This window comes from Rutidosis leptorrhynchoides, chromosome 4 (assembly GCF_046630445.1).
Source record: "Rutidosis leptorrhynchoides isolate AG116_Rl617_1_P2 chromosome 4, CSIRO_AGI_Rlap_v1, whole genome shotgun sequence".
Classification (NCBI taxonomy): Eukaryota; Viridiplantae; Streptophyta; class Magnoliopsida; order Asterales; family Asteraceae; genus Rutidosis; species Rutidosis leptorrhynchoides.
In genome coordinates this window covers 166893894-166915256 of record NC_092336.1, presented here as the reverse complement: position 1 = coordinate 166915256, position 21363 = coordinate 166893894, and the positions used below count along the sequence as shown (strand labels likewise).

Here is a 21363-nt window from a genome sequence, read left to right as displayed (position 1 = left end):
CTATTGCTAGAGGTGTGGGGGTCCAGATTGTCTCTAGGCTTCCCACTAATTTTTTGTAAGTTTTAAAACTTTTAAGTTTATTATTAAAAAATAAAAAAAATAAAAAATAATAATAATAATAATAATAAATAGGCATAAATAAAACAACTAAAAAATTAAACTAAATCAATGTTCTACGGTATGATTTTTCAGTCGACGTAGGGCCCAGCCCAACCCAATCCAATCCAATCCAACGTCTTAAAACTGCATAGCAAAAAGTGATATTTCAAAACTCCGCCCATTTTTCCCACAAAAAAAAAAAAAAAAAATGCCATGTCACCAATCCGCATGACTCCACCAACATCTAAACCATCCAATTTCATCAACGGTCAGTAAACAATTCCACCTTAACTCCCACTCTGTCCTATATATATATATAATCAAAAATCCCCAAATCTTCTTCAACGAACACTACCAATTTTAATTCATTCATCTCACAATTTTTCAGGTTAGCAACACTTTCATCTCGTTAATTTAGCAAATTTATTATCATTATCTCTAATCGTTAGTATTATAGGTGAAAATATGTATACATATTGCATTAGATTTTGATATTTTATTCAATTTTTTTACCGTACACGAATTTTGTCATAATTTTGTTATCTCGAAATTTTGTCGATATATTTTCAGGAACGTTTATTTGATTATTTATTTTTTATAGCAAAAATGTCGGGACGTGGAAAGGGAGGAAAGGGATTAGGAAAGGGAGGAGCAAAACGACATCGTAAGGTGTTGCGAGACAACATTCAAGGTATCACAAAGCCTGCAATCAGAAGGTTAGCGAGAAGAGGTGGAGTGAAACGTATAAGCGGATTGATTTACGAAGAGACACGTGGCGTGCTGAAGATATTTCTAGAGAATGTGATTAGAGATGCAGTTACGTACACTGAACACGCTAGAAGGAAGACGGTTACTGCTATGGATGTTGTTTATGCTTTGAAGAGACAAGGCCGTACTCTTTATGGTTTCGGTGGTTAGAGATTGGGTTTGTGTTGTTGGATTGTTTAGAAGGCTATTGCTTTTGTTGAAATTCAATTGAAGTTTATGTAACGGATCTTAGTTCTTAATGAATATAAATCTATGATTTGGTTATTGAATCTGTTTATCAGTTATTTTTTGTTTGATACGTTGTAAATGTTTATTGAACTGTTGCTAAGATTGTGTATCTGATTGATACTCTATTTCTTTGGCTCTTAAAAGCTTCTGTACAATTACAGAATTTATCTGTTCGGTACAAAATGTAGTATAGTAATTAACTAGTTTACGAAACTTAGTTTTGCGCCAGGAGTTCGGTTTTCAATGTATTTTAGTGTGTTTAGTTTGTAAAATTATTTCGTGGCTAACGATGATGTCGTTGAAGCGCAACTCGAGTCGAAATAAAAGGTATAATCCGTGAAAGATTTAAATGTTATTTTAAATTAACAATATATGTGCTATGTGCATCTCTGCGTTTCGTTACGGAATTGTCGATTTTTAAAATTTTAACGCAAAATCAACGTGTATGAAAAGTACCTCAAATATTTAGCGTTTTTTAAAAAGATTCCATTTTGCGTATAGTTAGTGACATTGTGTTCCTAAAATTATTTCGAGTTTAACAATGGTTTCGGAAAAATTTAACTCGTTGCGAGCGCGAAGTTATGATCCGTTGAATATTTGGGTAGAGTTTAGTTAAGATTTTTTATGAAAATGGTTATTTGACACTTTACTCCCCCGTTTGGGGGGGTTAATTTTTGAACAAAGTTTAGGGGTTTTTTTGAAAAAAGGGAAAAAAAATAAAAAAAATTAAAAAAATTAAAAAAAGATGAAAGGACGAAATATATTATATAATATTATTATAGTTATAATAACGGGGAGGCGAGTCGGGTCGGGGTAAGCGGGTAGGGTTGGGGGGTGTTTTGTATTTTCTCGAGGGGGTGGGGTTTTTTTAGGAAAATTGGGGAGAGGCCGATTCGTACGTTGGATAAAGTTTCGGGTCCTTAGTATGAGATTGAGATAGTTAAAATAGTAGTATTGGAGAGGAGGCCGATTCGTACGTTGGATAAAGTTTGGGAGCTTTAGTGTGAGTTTGAGGTAGTCCAAATAGTACTATTCATTTGGACTATCTCAATTAGATATAAGGTATAATTATGTTACAAATTAACAATACAATAATTCTGCTGGAATGCTTACATTACCAGATTATTGCATAACCGTTTTAATTGGACCTGAGTATTTTAGTGACAGATTATTTCGTGAATATTATCGTCATTAAAATATCAATCACCGTGTTGATTTATGTCAACATTGCTATGTGAAATTGGATACTGTTTCATATGGCAAAATTATAAAAATTACATAAGCACATAATATTTCCATGAACGAAGACGAGTGATTGAAGGGTGCTTAGCCTCTCTCAAGGTCCAATGAAAACTAAAGATTCAATTCTATTATTATGTCAAAATAATTGTAATCTTCCCTCAAAGTCCAAGTTTATTGATAATATTATATTATGCCTAACTTTTCAAGTCTCATACATCCATATTTAATTTACAACCAATCCATTTATCACGTTGGTAACTCTTTTAACTATGATATATTCGTATTTGACAAACTTATGTATTAATGTTAATCGTACGTTTATTTTATTCAAAAATAGTTTCGGTTGTTTTTTTCTCAAATTAATATTTTGTCAGCTTTTGTTTTCGTAATTATATGATTATCGAGTAAGACACCTCCATCTTTAAATCCTAACTTCGCCTCTGAGTATTTCCATACCATGTGCAAACTCTAGCTTATTTCTTGGTTTGGTTTAGGTATTACAAGAAGCATGGAGGACCCAAACTAACACTAATGCTTATTTTTAAAGTCGATTTTGAGAAAGTTGTTGATTCGGTGTACTGGAAATATCTAGACTTTGTTCTAGCTCAGTTGGGTTTTGTTTTTAAATGGCGCATTGGATAGAATCTTGTCTCTCATCTACACGATCTTCGATTTTGGTGAACGGGAGTCCCACATGAGTTTTCTCTCAAATGTGTTTAAGCACAAGATGATCCACTGTCTCCTTACCTTTTTGTTATGGTTATGGAAGGTATACATCATGCTATTAATGCAGCTGTTTCTTCGAATCTAATAAAGGTATTTTAATCGGATCACTTAATGTTTCCCATTTTCTTTTCGCGGATCACTTAAAGTAACCTCTAACCTTGTCCTTCAACGGTGTAGTTAAAACGAACTCTAAATCAGATGACTCTAGCAATCTGTCATAACAACCCGCATCTTGATAAAGAACGATACACCCAAACATGCCTAACTTAAAAAACGAAACAATAGAGACCTTATGCTTAAGCAGAAGTCGTCTAAGCTTAGCATCATTCAATGGCAATTTATCAACAAGAATAACACTCATATCAAACCCCATAACCACAAATTGATTCACATTTAGATAAAAGTAAGAGCGCTTATGGGTACCTATGGATCTACGATCGGGAGACACACGAATTATAGGCCATCTAACATATATAGCACTACCAAACATGTTCGAACTTTTGAGCTTGGACACAGCACCACAGGCACTCTATGGCTTAGCAAAAGTAACGAAGGCGTAATACCTAGCACACCAATACTTCACCTCAGAAATCTCCCATTCATTTCCGAAAACACTACATAGCATCTCTCTAGTACAACTCTCTAAACAACTAACAAATACAATACAACTAGAGCCACCATTCTCCTCAACAAAAATAGCACAACCAGAGCCACCATTCTCCACAACAGTCAAACCATAGAATTTGTTCTTAGTCGGAAGAGAACTTCACACAACCACCAAATGAGATATGAGTTTGAATGTGATTTATGTTCTTGGTGTGAATCATTCTTAGGTTTAGCTGAAGGCGATAAATTTACGATTTTGCTCTCATGTGCTTAACATGTAACGAGATTAAACAAAAATTAATCATCGTTAGGTGGTGCAATCATTCGTGTAAAAAATGTAAACCAAGAGGACAGTTATCACACCCCCAATTAGGGCCTGGGTGAATGTGACATTAATATCAAATAAACCAACATATTATAATATACGAGAACAATACTAAATGATAAAAACAAACTTTATTGAGTACACAACGGAAAATGAAATGTCGTTACAATAATGAAAAGTACAATAAAGTAATTGTTTCAAATGCAAGAATAATAAATACGATATCTCTTGATCCTAAGTCCAAGTATCATCACATAACCAATAAGTAAGTAAGCTTGATCAATCGGCACCTGAGACAAACATGCTAAAGTGTCAACCAAAAAAGGTTGAGTGAAGTTCATAGGTTTAACAAATATGTTTGACCGTTGTTTTAGACCACAAGATTTAGTATATAAAGTTGATCTCGCAGATCAAAAAGTTATGCCAATTCGTGATATTTAGACTAAACGTTCAAAGTTTGTCCAAATGACAAGTTGTGTCTATACTTGTCGGTTTAATTTCATTATTAAGTAATACAATGACTTGGTCAAATGTATCGGGGACGTTACTCCCGATAGGCCTACCCCCAATAATTAAGAATGCATTTAACGAGCAATTAAAAATATCACTGTAGGGACTTAGTCAGACATAGCCGGGTATAGCATAGTTTAACAGTTGGTACTTGTATCTAAATTGTAAATAGTAAAAGTAGCATGTGTCTCACCCCAAAAAGTTAAATAAGTTGCATGCAATAAAGAGTGGGGCTATGAGTTCACCTTAATAAGTAGGAGAGAGAGTTGTTATTCCTAGGAATAGAAAGTTTGTATGGATGAGCAGAAAGTCAACCTATTGATATTTAAGAGTAGTTAACTGTTTTGCCCAAATTAAGCGTAAGTATGAAAGTGTTTTAAGTATAGTTTGTTTTACTAAGTTTCCATTCCTAGTAAGTTTCCGTTTTTAGAAAGTTTCCATTTTTAGTAAGTTAGTGTTGAACACTAGTGAGTTGTCCTTAATAAGTCTACCACCTATTAAGTGTGAAATAACTAAGTGTATGATTACTATAGTCGGGTTGATATTGTGGATCGTACCCAAACATCTATGCCACCGCTGAGTCACTAGAATGACCAATTGTTACCGGTTGGCCCAGAATTTCTTGACCAAAATCTAAGTTTGGCATTCGTAATCTACAAGCGTCCTATAGTGGTACCAAGGACCACCCTAGGCTTTAAGTAGCGTCGATGTTCAAGTAATTTCACGCTATCGTGAATGACTATGGTAATCGTGTGTTATACTATAAGTAGTATATTATATGTATTAGTAACAGCGTAAGTGTTAAGTAGTAGTATAAGTGTATAAGTGTTAAGTAGTATTAGTAATATAGTATAAGTAGTATTAGGATTTTAATTAATTAAAGTAGTATTTAATATTAGGGTTTAGTAATAAATAAATGATTAAGGTTTTAATTAATGTATTAGGGTTTTATTAAATTAGGGTTTAATAAATAAGGGTTAGGTTTAATTAGGGTTTTAATATTTAATATGTATATATGTATATATATCGTGTATATGTATATATATTGTCACACCCCCAAATAGGGCCTAGGGTATTTGTGACTAATTATATCAAATCACAGTTGTATAAACGAGAACGACTCTATATGAGACGTTTTGAATAAAACATTTATTAATAAAACAGCGGAAGCATTAAAAGTTTTACATCAAATTCAAACTGAAATAATAATAGTAGTCTTAATGTAAAGTAAATGTAATGAAATGAAGACTCCATGTAGCAGCATTCAATTCATCAAGTAGCAGTCATGGCAATCATCTTATTCATCACCTGAGACAAAACATGCTTAAAGTGTCAACCAAAAAGGTTGAGTGAAGTTCATAGGTTTAATAAAAAGTTTGACCGTTGTTTTAGACCACAAGATTTAGTTTGTAAAGTTGATCTCGAAAGATTGAAAGAAATAGTTATGCCAATTCGTGATATTTAAACTAAACGATAGTATGCCCCATGACAAGTTAGTTCTACTTGTCGGTTTAATTTCATTATCAAGTAATACAAAGACATAGTCAAATGTATCGGGGACGTTACTCCCGATAGGCCTACCCCCAATAACCTAGCATGCCGAGCACTTAAAAATATCACTGTAGGGACTTTAACCGAACAAAGCCGGGTATAGCATAGTTTAAGCAGTTTGGTACTTGTGTCTAAAGTGTAAAAAGTAAAAAAAATAGCATGTGTCTCACCCCAAAAGTAAGTAAGTTTTGCTAGCAATAAAGAGGGACTATGAATTCACCTTAAATAGCAATTGAAGTATTCCACGCAAGAAAGGAAAGTAAAGCAAGTAAGTGACCGGGATATCAACTAGAAGTAGTTCTTCAAGAGAGAAATGAGAGATTAAGGTGCAAGTTTGAAATGAGAAGTGTATGTGGTATTTATAGTTGAAAATGTTAGGTAAAAAAATAAAATAATAAAAGTAGTTTATATTTTTATAAAAAGTAAATCTTAAAAGTTAAAATAAGAAAAAGTAATTTATATTTTTATTAAAAGTAAATCTTAAAAGTTAAAATAAGAAAAAGTAGTTTGTATTTTTATTAAAAGTAAATCTTAAAAGTTAAAATAAGAAAAAGTAGTTTGTAATTTTATTAAAAGTAAATCTTAAAAGTTAAAATAAGAAAAAGTAGTTTGTAATTTTATTAAAAGTAAATCTTAAAAGATAAAATAAGAAAAAGTAGTTTGTATTTTTATTAAAAGCAAATCTTAAAAGTTAAAATAAGAAAAAATAGTTTGTATTTTTATTAAAAGTAAATCTTAAAAGTTAAAATAAGAAAAAGTAGTTTGTATTTTTATTAAAAGTAAATCTTAAAAGTTAAAATAAGAAAAAGTAGTTTGTATTTTTATTAAAAGTAAATCATAAAAGTTAAAATAAGAAAAAGTAGTTTGTACTTTTATTAAAAGTAAATCTTAAAAGTTAAAATAAGAAAAAGTAGTTTGTATTTTTGTATTTATTTATTAAAAGTAGATATAGTTTTGATTTTTTTTATAAAATTCTAAAAAAAAAATCATTTAATACATTTCTAAGAACATTTAACATTTTATTTCTATATTTATTTAATTATTAAATACAAATTTTATATAAAAATTATTATTATATTTAGTTTTTATAAAAATTAAAATTTATGATTATTAATTTATAGTTTTTATTAGTTTTATAAATGTTATAATATTATTTATTATTTAGTTAATTATATATTCTATTAACTAAATAACAAAAGTAATATAAATATTATATATATATATATATTCATTGATGTAATTATGCTATATTATATAACATAATCTTATTTATAATATTTATAATTATATTATTTATTTCAAGCGTACGTTTATTAGGTCAACGTTAAATTTATTCGTATATAACAACTCTAGGTATTTTAGTAAAATCGGAAGTCGAAAAGTGAGGGTTGTTATAGTACCTACCCGTTAAAAGAAATTTCGTCCCGAAATTTAGTTTTTGCCATCAATCGGCGTTGTTCGTACATAGACGAAGATATTTACATTTTATTTGGTCTTCACGTTCCCAGGTATGTTCGGGGCCTTTCGTGAATTCCAACGGATAGAATGTTGTTCTGTTTCATGCATTTGAACCTTAATTTCTTACAGGTTCTTCTATAAAGTGCATTTTATCATTAATGTGGAGGTTATCTAAAGGATTAATAAGAGTGTCATTTGACTAGGTTATCCTCAAAAAGGGATGATGGTGCTATACGAGCATTTTAGTAAACTGAACATATGAAATGTGTTATGAATAGTATTGAGCTTATTTAAAACTTTGAGTGTTTATGCCACAATATTAGGGTAGACAAAACAGAGAGTAGTTCATGAAAATTATAGTCATGAAGTTTGATAGAGATCATCATTGTTTACAACAAGAATATTGTAATGATGAATATAAGTTGAAAAAATAAAGTTTTATCACTACTGAATAATATGGATAAAACGATTTGATTATAGGAAGCGTATAAGTGAAGCTATTGTAAAAGAGTGAATAAGAAAATTAAATGTTCGCCTTAACTTTTGACGTAGGCACGGTTGATTTCCGGAATTCAAGGGATTAAAGGAAATCTTCGTAATCCATAAGATTTGATTCTCCGGTAATTAAGGAATTTGAAATTTTCTTTGATTAAATGCGGCGAATTGCTTCAATTGCTGTGTTTGGAATTTTTCTATAAATTAGCTTCTTCCGTTTCATTATCTTCACCACTTCTATACTTTCTTCCTAAATTCATACTTCCAAAAGATTTGCTAATATGATCAATCCCGTATTGATACTTGTTATTATATTGACCATATATGCAGTCATTCTTCTTTTTCTTTTACCACCAAAGGAATCTGTTTACTTCTACTATGCCCTTGGGGTTATAGTGTTTTTAATTCTCCCGTGTCTTTATGTTGCTATACGCATTGATATCCACGGTTTGTAATCTCGATATCGTTATCGGGCTTTATATTTTCCCTTATATGTCGGAGCTCTTTGCCATTTTATTCGCTTCTCGACCTCAAGTCAAGCGAATAATGGTCCAGAATTTGTAGGTATGAAGTTTCGAATGAACCTAATGTTCTAAGCGTAATATCACGATTTGATTTGGTAAGTTACCAGAATTACTGAGGATAGAACTATCAAGAATATATTTTCTTGATATGTTCAGAGATTAAGTAGAATGTAAGAGTCGTGTAACATGGCAAATGATGATTATAAAGTCTATGAATCATCATCTTCCATTAAAATTTAGCATGAATTACTGTAATATAATCACGTTGGCCTGACGTTATTACATTATACTAACTCATGCTTCAATTCCCAACACTTCTTCAAAACATTTATAAGTTAACTTGGATTTTTACAGAATATAGAAACTAAAACAGTTTTCCTTTATAAATATATCGCAAAGAGATACTTAATTGCGGACAAGAATCGTTATGAAGATATCTTCAGAAATATAGAGGATATTTATGATGATATTTTGGATTTTCTAAGTTCGAAAGTTGATGAAGAAAAATTTTCCGCAAGCTTTTAACATGATTTCGGAGCAAGATATTCTCTAAAGATTTCATCGGACCCAGAATTACCTGTATTCTTTGAATATAGGGTTTGGTCCTTGTATTTGTCCTTGGTCTCCTTTATGGTTAGCTCAATCCGTTTTTCAGTTCCAAATTTTCTTTTGAGCTTTTGCAACTTACCATTCTTTATTATCAAACTTTTGGCCATTAAGACCTTCTACAATTTTGCTGTTTCCTCTGCATTTAATGCAGCCATATTTGAATCATCGGTTATCAATCCGAGATGGTTTTAAGAAATTTCATTTTTAGATGATTAAACGCTGATTGTGATCGTCAACGGATCTAATGGTTGATGAATAGGCGTTGTTGATTTCAAAAGTAATGAATGATAATTTTGGTGGGTTGATGTGATAATTCATCATAGAATACGAATTAATATAATTCATGAATGTAGTGATCTTTAGGAAGATAACATCTGCTAAAGCTTTTCTTGGATTTTGATATGTCAGAATATGTAATTGAATTTGTATGCAAAAGGTGAACGGATACATATGTGGATGTAAGTAGTATAGTTACTGATTATTGAATCAGAATTGGAGAATGTACAATGTAACATATTAAAGTGAGATATAAATATTTCTCGGGTTTTACCTACCCGTTAAAATATTTTCACAATTAATAGTTTGTACAAAAGAATTACAATCTTTATGAAGATATACGTTCATATATATATTCTTCAGATGTAATCATGGGTTTAATGAGTTAATATAAGATTAAACTCGTTTAATTTACGGTTGAAACGAGAATAAATAATCTCCAAAACCTTAGAGATTTCATATTTGTCGCGGAATATTTCACTAATGAAGTTATGAATCAATACTTCATCGTTCATTATTGTTGATATACTTCGGTATATGAAGTTGGTGCTCGTGGAATTCTTATGAAATTCATAAGGCACTAATGATGTTTTCTAGAAAGTTTCGAGTACATCAAAAATGAAAGTATACAATCAATCATGTATTTGAGCAATACACTTGGTTTATTATGAAATGGAGTTTATTGTGGTGAAGTAGTGATTAATGATTGTTAAGTCATTAACGAAGGAGGTACATCATAGCATACTAGTGATATGAATTAACCAAGTAGTACATACTAGTTAAGATTCACACGTAATAGCTTAGTATGAAAAGGTTTATTATTGTTTCAAACTATATATATATATATATATATATATATAAAGTATACATATATAATTCTTCAGGAAGAATGAGTCAATACATCTTAACTCATTATTACTAATATTCCTTGGTATCTATGGGGCGTATGATGTTGATGTTTGAGGTGCTGAGTGTGATGTTGAGGCGTGGGATGCGGATGTTGTTGTTGGTAGTACTGGTGGTGATGATGCTGATGCGGGTATTGCTGCTGTTGGTGTAGTAGGCGTAAGTTTACCTTCTAAAATGCGTATTGTACTTTCCAGAGACGCTATTCTTTCTTCAAGCCTTTCACGAAGCTCCCTGACTTCTTCCACTAATCCTACTTGATTAGTAGTCGGGAGTAGGGGTTGAATTACCAACATAATTCTATGCATGCGCTCCTCGAGGCGGAATATTCTGGCAAAGAGTGTGAAAACGGTATTGCGAAATGGTTGTCCGGTGAGCGCGTCAAGTTCTCCGATGTTGGGAGGTAAATTTTGTTCGTTGTAGGGTTCACCCTCTTCATTCCTCCATCTAGTGATTATGTCTTGAACCCATCTCCATCTCTTCCAGAAAGAAGTGTAGTCAACCAGTTGAGGCACTTCGGTCACACTACCTTCAGAGTCTTCAGAATCGCCCTCAGAACTATAGGAACTCGAACTTTGTGCAGGATCCATCTTACACGGTCAGATAAAGGATTTTTCTATATGAAATGATTTTTTTTGGATATCGAATGATATTCTAATTACATAGAATACCTATATATAGTAAAAAGGATCCCGTAGATTACGGAGGGAATTAAGGAAATGTGTCTGACAAGGTCTATTGGGATAGATATGATAAGATATGATTTGTCTATACTCCAATAATGGCAGTATGACTTGTCGAGATCATAAAATGATGAGTATGCAATCTAATAATCTTTTGATTAAAGACTTTCAATTCGTATACTGTGATAACCCAATGACATTTTCCGGTTTGCAAACCGATGCATAAAGGCATAAGGCATATAGGTACGTGATATATAACAGGGAGTTACATACGTTTGGGTGTGAGTAGTAACAAATATAGGAGTTTCAAAAATCATGGATAATATTTCATGTAATACATATTTAATACACAAAACCATGATAGATGACATAGGAATGTCAAGAATTTCAGAAATCATGGTGTCGCATTTAAATGCGGTGGCGTAATTGGATAGTACTTAGGAAAATTCTTAGATTGGCTTGACATTCTAAGAAAAGTAAAGTTTTTAAAGTATAGTGTAGCATTTAACAGTTAAATGCAACAATTAAAGGCACTATGGTCAAGGAAAGTTGTAGTCCTACATTGCTAAGGTACCTAATTGTATAAGGCACACATAAAATGCAATCCTGGTTCTCTACAACAACTCTGCTCTGATACCAATCTGTCACACCCCCAAATAGGGCCTAGGGTATTTGTGACTAATTATATCAAATCACAGTTGTATAAACGAGAACGACTCTATATGAGACGTTTTGAATAAAACATTTATTAATAAAACAGCGGAAGCATTAAAAGTTTTACATCAAATTCAAACTGAAATAATAATAGTAGTCTTAATGTAAATTAAATGTAATGAAATGAAGACTCCATGTAGCAGCATTCAATTCATCAAGTAGCAGTCATGGCAATCATCTTATTCGTCACCTGAGACAAAACATGCTTAAAGTGTCAACCAAAAAGGTTGAGTGAAGTTCATAGGTTTAACAAAAAGTTTGACCGTTGTTTTAGACCACAAGATTTAGTTTGTAAAGTTGATCTCGAAAGATCGAAAGAAATAGTTATGCCAATTCGTGATATTTAAACTAAACGATAGTATGCCCCATGACAAGTTAGTTCTACTTGTCGGTTTAATTTCATTATCAAGTAATACAAAGACATAGTCAAATGTATCGGGGACGTTACTCCCGATAGGCCTACCCCCAATAACCTAGCATGCCGAGCACTTAAAAATATCACTGTAGGGACTTTAGCCGAACAAAGCCGGGTATAGCATAGTTTAAGCAGTTTGGTACTTGTGTCTAAAGTGTAAAAAGTAAAAAAAAACAGCATGTGTCTCACCCCAAAAGTAAGTAAGTTTTGCTAGCAATAAAGAGGGGCTATGAATTCACCTTAAATAGCAGTTGAAGTATTCCACACAAGAAAGGAAAGTAAAGCAAGTAAGTGACCGGGATATCAACTAGAAGTAGTTCTTCAAGAGAGAAATGAGAGATTAAGGTGCAAGTTTGAAATGAGAAGTGTATGTGGTATTTATAGTTGAAAATGTTAGGTAAAAAAAATAAAATAATAAAAGTAGTTTGTATTTTTATTAAAAATAAATCTTAAAAGTTAAAATAAGAAAAAGTAGTTTGTATTTTTATTAAAAGTAAATCTTAAAAGTTAAAATAAGAAAAAGTAGTTTGTATTTTTATTAAAAGTAAATCTTAAAAGTCAAAATAAGAAAAAGTAGTTTATATTTTTGTATTTATTTATTAAAAGTAGATATAGTTTTGATTTTTTATTATAAAATTCTAAAAAAAAATCGTTTAATACATTTCTAAGAACATTTAACATTTTATTTCTATATTTATTTAATTATTAAATACGAATTTTATATAAAAATTATTATTATATTTATTTTTTATAAAAATTAAAATTTATGATTATTAATTTATAGTTTTTATTAGTTTTATAAATGTTATAATATTATTTATTATTTAGTTAATTATATATTCTATTAACTAAATAACAAAAGTAATATAAATATTATATATATATTCATTGATGTAATTATGTTATATTATATAACATAATCTTATTTATAATATTTATAATTATATTATTTATTTTAAGCGTACGTTTATTCGGTCAACGTTAAATTTATTCGTATATAACAACTCCAGGTATTTTAGTAAAATCGGAAGTCGAAAAGTGAGGGTTGTTATATATATATATATATATATATATATATATATATATATATATATATAGTATTTTATATATATATATATGTAGTCGTGTATATATATGTATAAATATATATTTTTTTATTAGTAAATATATATATATATATGTTATGTGTATCTACTTTCCAATTATAACTACCCTAACACAATCTTAGTGAATCCTTAAGGTTTTTAAGATCTAACAATTTTTTTTTTTTGTGTATGTAGGCCGTATGTATGTATATGTATATGCATATATATATTTTTTTTTTACGTAAACAATATAGATGTTGAGATCATGCATGAATGTAATTATGAAAACATGAATTGAAAGTAAGATTTAAAAGTTTTGGGTCTAGGGTTTTTATCTTGATGAACAATGATGAAGATTAACAAGAAAAGATTATGATGACTTGAAGATGAAGATCAAAACCCTTGAATAACGAAGAACACCTTGAAGATCTTTGAAGAACGCGAAGAACACGATGAACAAACTTGAAGATCACTTGAAGATCTTGAAGATGATGATGAAGATTTCGATGGTGGTTGTGACGCCCCGTACTAAATCATCATGTACGGACCATCAACAACAGGATCATTACAAGGATAAGTACTATATGCGTTTTCAAAACAGAGTTTACATTCATAAATAAAAGTGACGTCATAACATACGTCAATTGTTTTACAAATCAAAAGTATGCTTCGCTAAGTAGAAGTATTAAATAAGTGTACGTGACCATAATGGTCGTTACATAACATAAGTTCATAAGTAAAAAGTTTGAATGCAACATAAGTAGTCATGCGATAACAACTCTAGGCAGCGGGTTCTACAGCACGACTAGTAAGATAGCGGAAGCGACTTCAAGCACCTGAGAAAATACATGCTTAAAAAGGTCAACACAAAGGTTGGTGAGCTATAGTTTAAGTATAACAGTAATGTAAGTAGGCCACGAGATTTCAGTGCTACAACGAGCGTTTCAAAAGTATGTAAAAGTATATGCTTAACCGTGGGCACCCGGTAACTAACTTAACGTTTAATGTACCCCCTTAAAGTGCACTTGGCAAGTGCGTATAACCTCGAAGTATTAAACACTCGTTAAATGCTAGCGCTACTAGCCCGAGTGGGGATGTCAAACCCTATGGATCCATATCTAAGATTCGCGTTCACGGTTCAAAAACCAATGATTAAACGTTACCGAGCTAAAGGGAATGTTTCTGCCGTTATATAACCCACACATATATAAAGTTTAAGTACTCGTGCCTAGTATGTAAAACATAAAATCCGCATGTATTCTCAGTTCCCAAAATAAGTTAAAGTAAAAAGGGAATGCTATAACTCACAATGATTAGTAGTAATGGTAAGGTAGTAGTCGGAAAGTGGTGTGCAAGTAACGGTCCAAACGTCCTCAACCTAAGTCAAATAGCACTAAGTCAATAAGTCGTCTCAAAAGGTTTACAAGTACGTAATTAAGGTCATAAGGGTCATCATCAATCATCATTAAACAAAAGGTAACAAGTAAGACTCGTTTATGAAAGTCGTTTAAAACAAAGGCTGACTTCGGTCAGTCACCACGGCCTCTACCCTTACTGAATTAAGGTGAGACCAGTGGTCATGGCTCCGTCTATGAGTCCCTTAAGTGTGGTAAAATTTACAGAAGCAAACTCGTCTTGGTTTGACCGTGGCGACGGTCTAAGTGCGAGTAGGTCAGAAATTTCTGCACAACGTTAAAGGACATGGTAACGATCGGAGGGCCATAAATCCTAAACCGTAACTCGGATTAAGACGAGTCCTATATGAAAAGTTATCTACTCGAAAAGTTCTATCTAAAAATCAAGGTTAGAACAGCCCAGGTCTACTGGTCTGTTCCAGAAGCATCAGGTCAGTAGGTTTTGGACAGAACAGTGGGTTTTGGAGAGTTCCGGTTGTCTCGGTGCTTGATGTTCATCACGGTTCTCATCCTTGATGCGTATAGCTTCAAGTGTACAACTCGTTGATGTGTTAACATCATTTTGACCAAGGTTTGTCCATCATAACTCAAGTGCAAGTGTTGTAAGTGTTTGATGAACCAAGGTTCCATGTAAGTTTATGAACAAGTTCATGAACACTAAGAAAGATCACAACCAAGTGTTGGATCCATGATACTTGCACCAAAGTGTAAGCTCTTGTTGGTTTCATGTCCTTGTTCAAATGTGTAGTAAGCAACTAACAATAAGAAATAAAGAAAATGAATGATAAGCCTAAACCAACCATGAAGGTGGTATTCTAGTAACATACAACAAACAAGAACACAAGTAACAATTATAAAGTTTATAAACTTTAAATCTTTTGAAACAAAATAAAGTAGAAAACTAACTAAATAAGAAAATGGTTCATAGTTGCTCATACTTTTAAAGATTCAACCAAAGTTGATCTTTAAGTAAAGTAAACTTCAAAGTTACTTCAAGAACTACAAGTAATGAATTTATACAACCATGAACTTTAATCTTTGAAACATTTTATGTAGAACATAAACTAGTAAGTTTAGTTCTTGTGTTCTTGATAAATACAAGATGTAAATGAAGAATCAAACTAAGAAGTTTGATCTTGTAACATGAAAGTAAGTAAGTAATAACATGTAAATAATTAAACAACAACAAGACAAGTAATCAAAGACAAGTAGCAAGTAACAAAAGTATGATGATGATGGATATAGAATTCGGTTTTACAAGGAAGAAAGGAAGAGCAAAATAAGTCCAAGTTACTTACAAAAGCTAGAGAGAAAAGAGAGAAAATGGAAGTAAGTTTGTGTGTGTGTTTGAGTGAGAGATTTCAAGTGAACAAGTAATGCAAAATATGAAGTGTGGACTCCTTTGAAGTCCCTAAACCCCACGGCCAGCAGAGAAACAAGGGGGGAAGGGAGAAGTTTGGTGGTCATTTGCATGGTAAAGTGCATAAAGTTGGATATTAGATGGGTTTGCATGGGGATAGTGAGCCAACAAGATTCCTAATGGTAAAACTAACTAGTTACATGCTAAACTAATACTTACAAGTGTCATGTGGGCTAGTTAATTCATAAATATAAGTAGGGTGGGCTTACACAAGTCCATTAACACTAAAAGGCCCAAGTTTGCAAGTAGTTAGCAAGTAATCCAATAAAAGTCCAACTTAAGCCCAAGTAACTAACTAATAGCTTTAGTTAATTAAAATGATTAATAAAATTAATCATGAATGTAAATAATATCTTAAAATATTATTCGTGCAAGTTCCGGGTGTCACAAAGACGTTTCGGGCATTTAAAGTTCAAGTACGGGCAATTAAAGCAACATGTAAATGTAATAACATACATTCGTTTAATCAAGCGTATTAATAATAATAATTATTAATAAATAACGTTGGAAAAACCAGGGTCGTTACATTACCCACCTGTTAAAGAAAATTTCGTCCCGAAATTTAAGCTGAAGTAGATGGAGGAGTCGGGAAAAGATGAGGATATTTCCGCATCATTTGATCCTCTCGTTCCCAAGTAAACTCAGGTCCTCGTTTGGCATTCCATCGTACTCGTACAATCGGAATCTTGTTGCGTTTCAAAGTTTTGATCTCACGATCCATAATCTCAACAGGTTCCTCCACAAAGTGGAGTTTGTCATCAATAGTAAGTTCTTCCAATGGTATGATGAGTTCAGGTGCAGCAAGACACTTCTTCAAGTTTGACACATGGAAGGTAGGATGAACTGAGCTCAATTGTGCTGGTAGATCCAAACGGTATGCAACTGGTCCAACACGTTCCAAGATCTCGAAAGGACCAATGTATCGTGGGTTCAACTTTCCACGTTTTCCAAAACGGATCACACCTTTCCAAGGTGCAACCTTCAACATTACACGATCACCAACATTAAATTCAAAGTCTTTCCGTTTAAGATCGGCATAGCTCTTTTGGCGATCACGGGCAGTCTTAAGTCTAGCTTGGATCTGAGCAATCTTCTCCGTGGTTTCGTGAACTATCTCGGGTCCGGTGATTTGCTTTTCGCCTACTTCGGCCCAACAAATAGGAGATCGGCACTTACGACCATACAATGCTTCAAAAGGTGCAGCATTAATGCTTGAGTGATAACTGTTATTGTACGAGAATTCGGCGAGTGGCAAATGCCTTTCCCAGGCCTTTCCAAAATCAATGACACATGCACGCAGCATGTCCTCCAAGGTCTGAATCGTTCGTTCACTTTGCCCGTCAGTCTGAGGATGATAAGCAGTACTCATGTCAAGACGATTTCCCATGGCTTCTTGCAAAGAACGCCAAAATCTGGAAGCAAAACGGGGATCGCGATCGGAGATGATTGATAAAGGTACACCATGACGAGATACAACCTCTTTGATGTACAGCTGAGCAAGTCTTTCCATTGTATCAGTTTCCTTCATCGCTAGGAAGTGTGCAGATTTGGTGAGGCGATCAACAATAACCCAAATAGTATCGCATCCGCCCACCGTCTTCGGCAGCTTAGTAATGAAATCCATTGTGATCCTTTCCCACTTCCATTGTGGGATTTCCGGCTGTTGAAGTAACCCAGAAGGTCTCTGATGTTCGGCTTTAACCTTCGAGTAAGTCAAACACTTGCCAACATAAGTCGCAACGTCCTTCTTAAGATTCGGCCACCAATACTGTTCTTTAAGGTCGTGGTACATCTTACCTGCACCGGGGTGAATCGAATATCTCGATTTGTGTGCTTCATCAAGTATCAGGCTTCGTAGATCTCCATAGTAAGGTACCCAAATTCTTCCGGCATAACATCGGAGTCCAGACTCTCTAACCTCGAATCGAGAGACAAGTATGTTCAAATGCTCGTGAGATATGTTCTCCTCCTTGAGAGCCTCAACTTGGGCTACTCTGATCTGGTTGTTGAGGTTCGAATGGATGGTGATGTTCAGAGCCCTAACACGGAGAGGTGCCGTCCTCTCCTTTCGGCTTAAAGCGTCAGCTACAACATTGGCCTTGCCAGGGTGATAACGGAGTTCACAATCGTAGTCGTTGAGCGTCTCGATCCATCGACACTGTCTCATATTCAATTGCTTCTGATCGAAGATGTGCTGGAGACTCTTGTGATCGGTGAAGATAGTGCTCTTAGTTCCATACAGATAATGTCTCCACAATTTGAGTGCAAAGACAACGGCTCCAAGTTCAAGATCATGTGTAGTGTAGTTCCGCTCGTGAATCTTCAATTGGCGGGAGGCATAGGCAATAACCTTTGATCGTTGCATCAGCACACAACCAAAACCACTCTTCGACGCATCGCAATAAACAACAAAGTCGTCACTGCCTTCAGGAAGTGATAGGATAGGTGCGGAGGTTAACTTCTTCTTCAAAGTTTGGAATGCTGATTCGTGTGTGGGTTCCCAAATGAACTTCTTGCCCTTGTGAGTCAGTGCGGTCAAAGGACGCGCAATCAGAGAAAATCCTTCGATAAACCTTCGATAATAACCGGCGAGACCTAGAAATTGGCGAATATGCGTTGGAGTAGTGGGGGTCTCCCACTTGCTGATGGCTTCAATCTTGGCGGGATCAACTTTGATACCCTGGTCGCTCACAACATGACCCAAAAACTGTACTTCCTTCAACCAAAATTCGCACTTGGAGAATTTGGCGTAAAGTTGCTCTTGTCTTAAGAGTTCAAGCACTAGCCGAAGGTGTTGCTCATGTTCTTCTTCGTTCTTAGAGTAGATGAGGATATCATCTATGAAGACGATAACAAACTTATCCAAGTAAGGCTTGCAGACACGATTCATGAGATCCATGAACACGGCAGGTGCATTTGTCAAACCGAATGGCATCACGAGGAACTCATAATGACCATAACGGGTCCTGAATGCAGTTTTCATCACGTCACTTTCCTTCACCCTCAGCTGGTGATATCCGGATCGCAAATCGATCTTTGAATAAACGCTCGATCCTTGTAGTTGATCAAAAAGATCATCAATTCGTGGGAGAGGATATCGATTCTTGATAGTCAATTTGTTGAGTTCACGGTAGTCGATGCACATACGGAAGGATCCATCCTTCTTCTTTACAAACAACACAGGTGCGCCCCAAGGTGAGAAGCTTGGTTGGATAAACCCTCGATCTAATAGCTCTTGTAGTTGACTCTGTAATTCTTGCATCTCGGAAGGTGCGAGTCTATAAGGTGCGCGAGCTACAGGTGCAGCTCCTGGCACTAAGTCAATCTGAAACTCTACTGCTCTCTGCGGTGGTAATCCAGGCAATTCCTCTGGAAAGACATCAGAAAATTCGTTCACAATTCGAACGTCGTTCACGTTCTTCACCTCAGTTTCTACCGCTTTCACATGTGCTAGGACAGCAAAGCGTCCCTTCTTCATAATCTTTTGCGCTTTCACGCAACTAATGAGGTTCAACTTCGAGGTACATCTCTCTCCATAGATAACCAGTGGTTCGCCATCTCCTTGTGGTATGCGAAGTGCTTTATCTCCACAGATAACATCGGCCTTTATCTTGCTCAACCAATCCATACCGACGATCACGTCAAAACTTCCCAGTTTGATAGGTATCAAATCAATTTCGAAATCTGCACCAGCTATGTTGATAATATCTCCACGACTAATATGGTCAACCTTTTCAAGTTTTCCATTGGCGACCTCGACAAGCATACTTTCCTTCAAAGGAACTAACGACCAATCTAACTTATCACAAAAATGTCTACACACATAGCTCCTATCGGCACCAGTATCAAATAGGACAGAAGCTAAAAGATTGTTGATCTTGAATATACCTGTCACCAAGTCGGGGTTGTCGCGAGCGTCCCTTGCATTAACATTGAAGGCTCTAGCACGTGGTGGTCCGCCATCCTTACGCTTGTTAGGACACTCGTTTCTGAAATGGCCCGTCTTTCCACATTCATAACACTTCTTAGGCCCATTGTTGTTGTGGTTTGGCTTCACATTCAAAGTGGTAACCTTGCAATCCTTGCCAACATGTCCAGATCGTTGGCACTTCTCACAGATAACATTGCAATACCCAGTGTGGTGCTTGTAGCACCTATTGCATTGTGGTAAGGTTCCTTTGTAGTTCGGATTGGTGCGGTTGTTATTGTTGGGGTTGGTGTTGTTGTTGTGCATGTTGTTGTTTTGCCTGAACCCTTCATGTCGTTTTGCCGGGTTTTGATCATAACTCCTACCCTTGTTGTTGTTGTGGTTGTTGTCCCATTTCCTCTTTTCACCACTAACAGTTTCGAACTTAGCCTTCTCCGGCTCGTCAAGGATGATTTGATTCAAGAGAGTATGCGCCATGCGCATTGCTTCGGGAACACTTGGTGGCTTGGATGAGGTAACATTACCCTTGATGGACTTAGGAAGTCCCGAGAAGTATTTCTCCAAACGCTTAAATTCGGGGGTGACCATGGTTGGACACATAAGAGCCAATTCCAAAAACCTACGGTTGTAGCTGTTAAGGTCGTTCCCTACGGTTTTCAATTGCATGAATTCGATTTCCATCTTTTGAATCTCGGTTCTCGGACAGTATTCCTCGATCATAGCACATTTAAATTCTTCCCAAGGCGTAGCATACGCCTCATCAATTCCTTTCGCTTGGGCCATGGTATTCCACCATGTGAGCGCGCCATCAGACAGCGTGCAAGATGCAAATTTCGTTTTGTTAGCCTCAGAACAATTGCTAACCCTGAATACCGATTCCAACTTTTCGAACCATCTGGTGAGACCGACGGGTCCCTCAGTGCCACTGAAGTAGTGTGGCTTGCAGTTTTGAAATTCCTTGTAAGTACACCCATCTCGGACGACAGGTGGATTGACAGGCGGTGGTGGTGGAACTTGGGGTTGTCTTTCAGCTAGTGCAGCAGCGACTCGCTCGTTAATCATTTCCTCAATTTGTGCCGCGGTAGGGATAGATCTCCCGTTGGCCATGATGTTCTATACAAACATTTTGACTCAAGTCAAAATCCATTATGCAAATAATAATAGTACATTATATAACAACCAACATGAAAACAGCACAACACATGTTGATTAAATAACGCAAGCAGATATAGGTACCACAAAACCATGAGATGATAACGTAAATAGAACACTTGCGCAAGAAGTAAGCAACACAAATTCCATTCATTAATGATAATAAGTTCATACATTACAATAAGTTCGTACATTACATAAGTGAAATATGAAATTACAAAAGAGATT

The 21363-nt window shown here is 34.5% G+C and overlaps 1 protein-coding gene across 1 annotated transcript; it reads left to right on the top strand.

Annotated features, from left to right (window-relative positions):
- Positions 1 to 458: 458 nt before the first annotated feature.
- LOC139844258 (histone H4) lies at positions 459 to 1131 on the top strand. Its single transcript, XM_071834477.1, has 2 exons — positions 459 to 487; positions 701 to 1131. The coding sequence occupies exon 2, from the start codon at positions 706 to 708 to the stop codon at positions 1015 to 1017; it is 312 nt and encodes a 103-aa protein (XP_071690578.1). The 5' UTR covers positions 459 to 487; positions 701 to 705; the 3' UTR covers positions 1018 to 1131.
- The last annotated feature ends 20232 nt before the right edge of the window (positions 1132 to 21363 follow it).

Bases quoted from the DNA above. Each gene is read 5' to 3' on its own strand.
- LOC139844258 (XM_071834477.1), top strand. From the start codon at position 706: ATGTCGGGACGTGGAAAGGGAGGAAAGGGATTAGGAAAGGGAGGAGCA.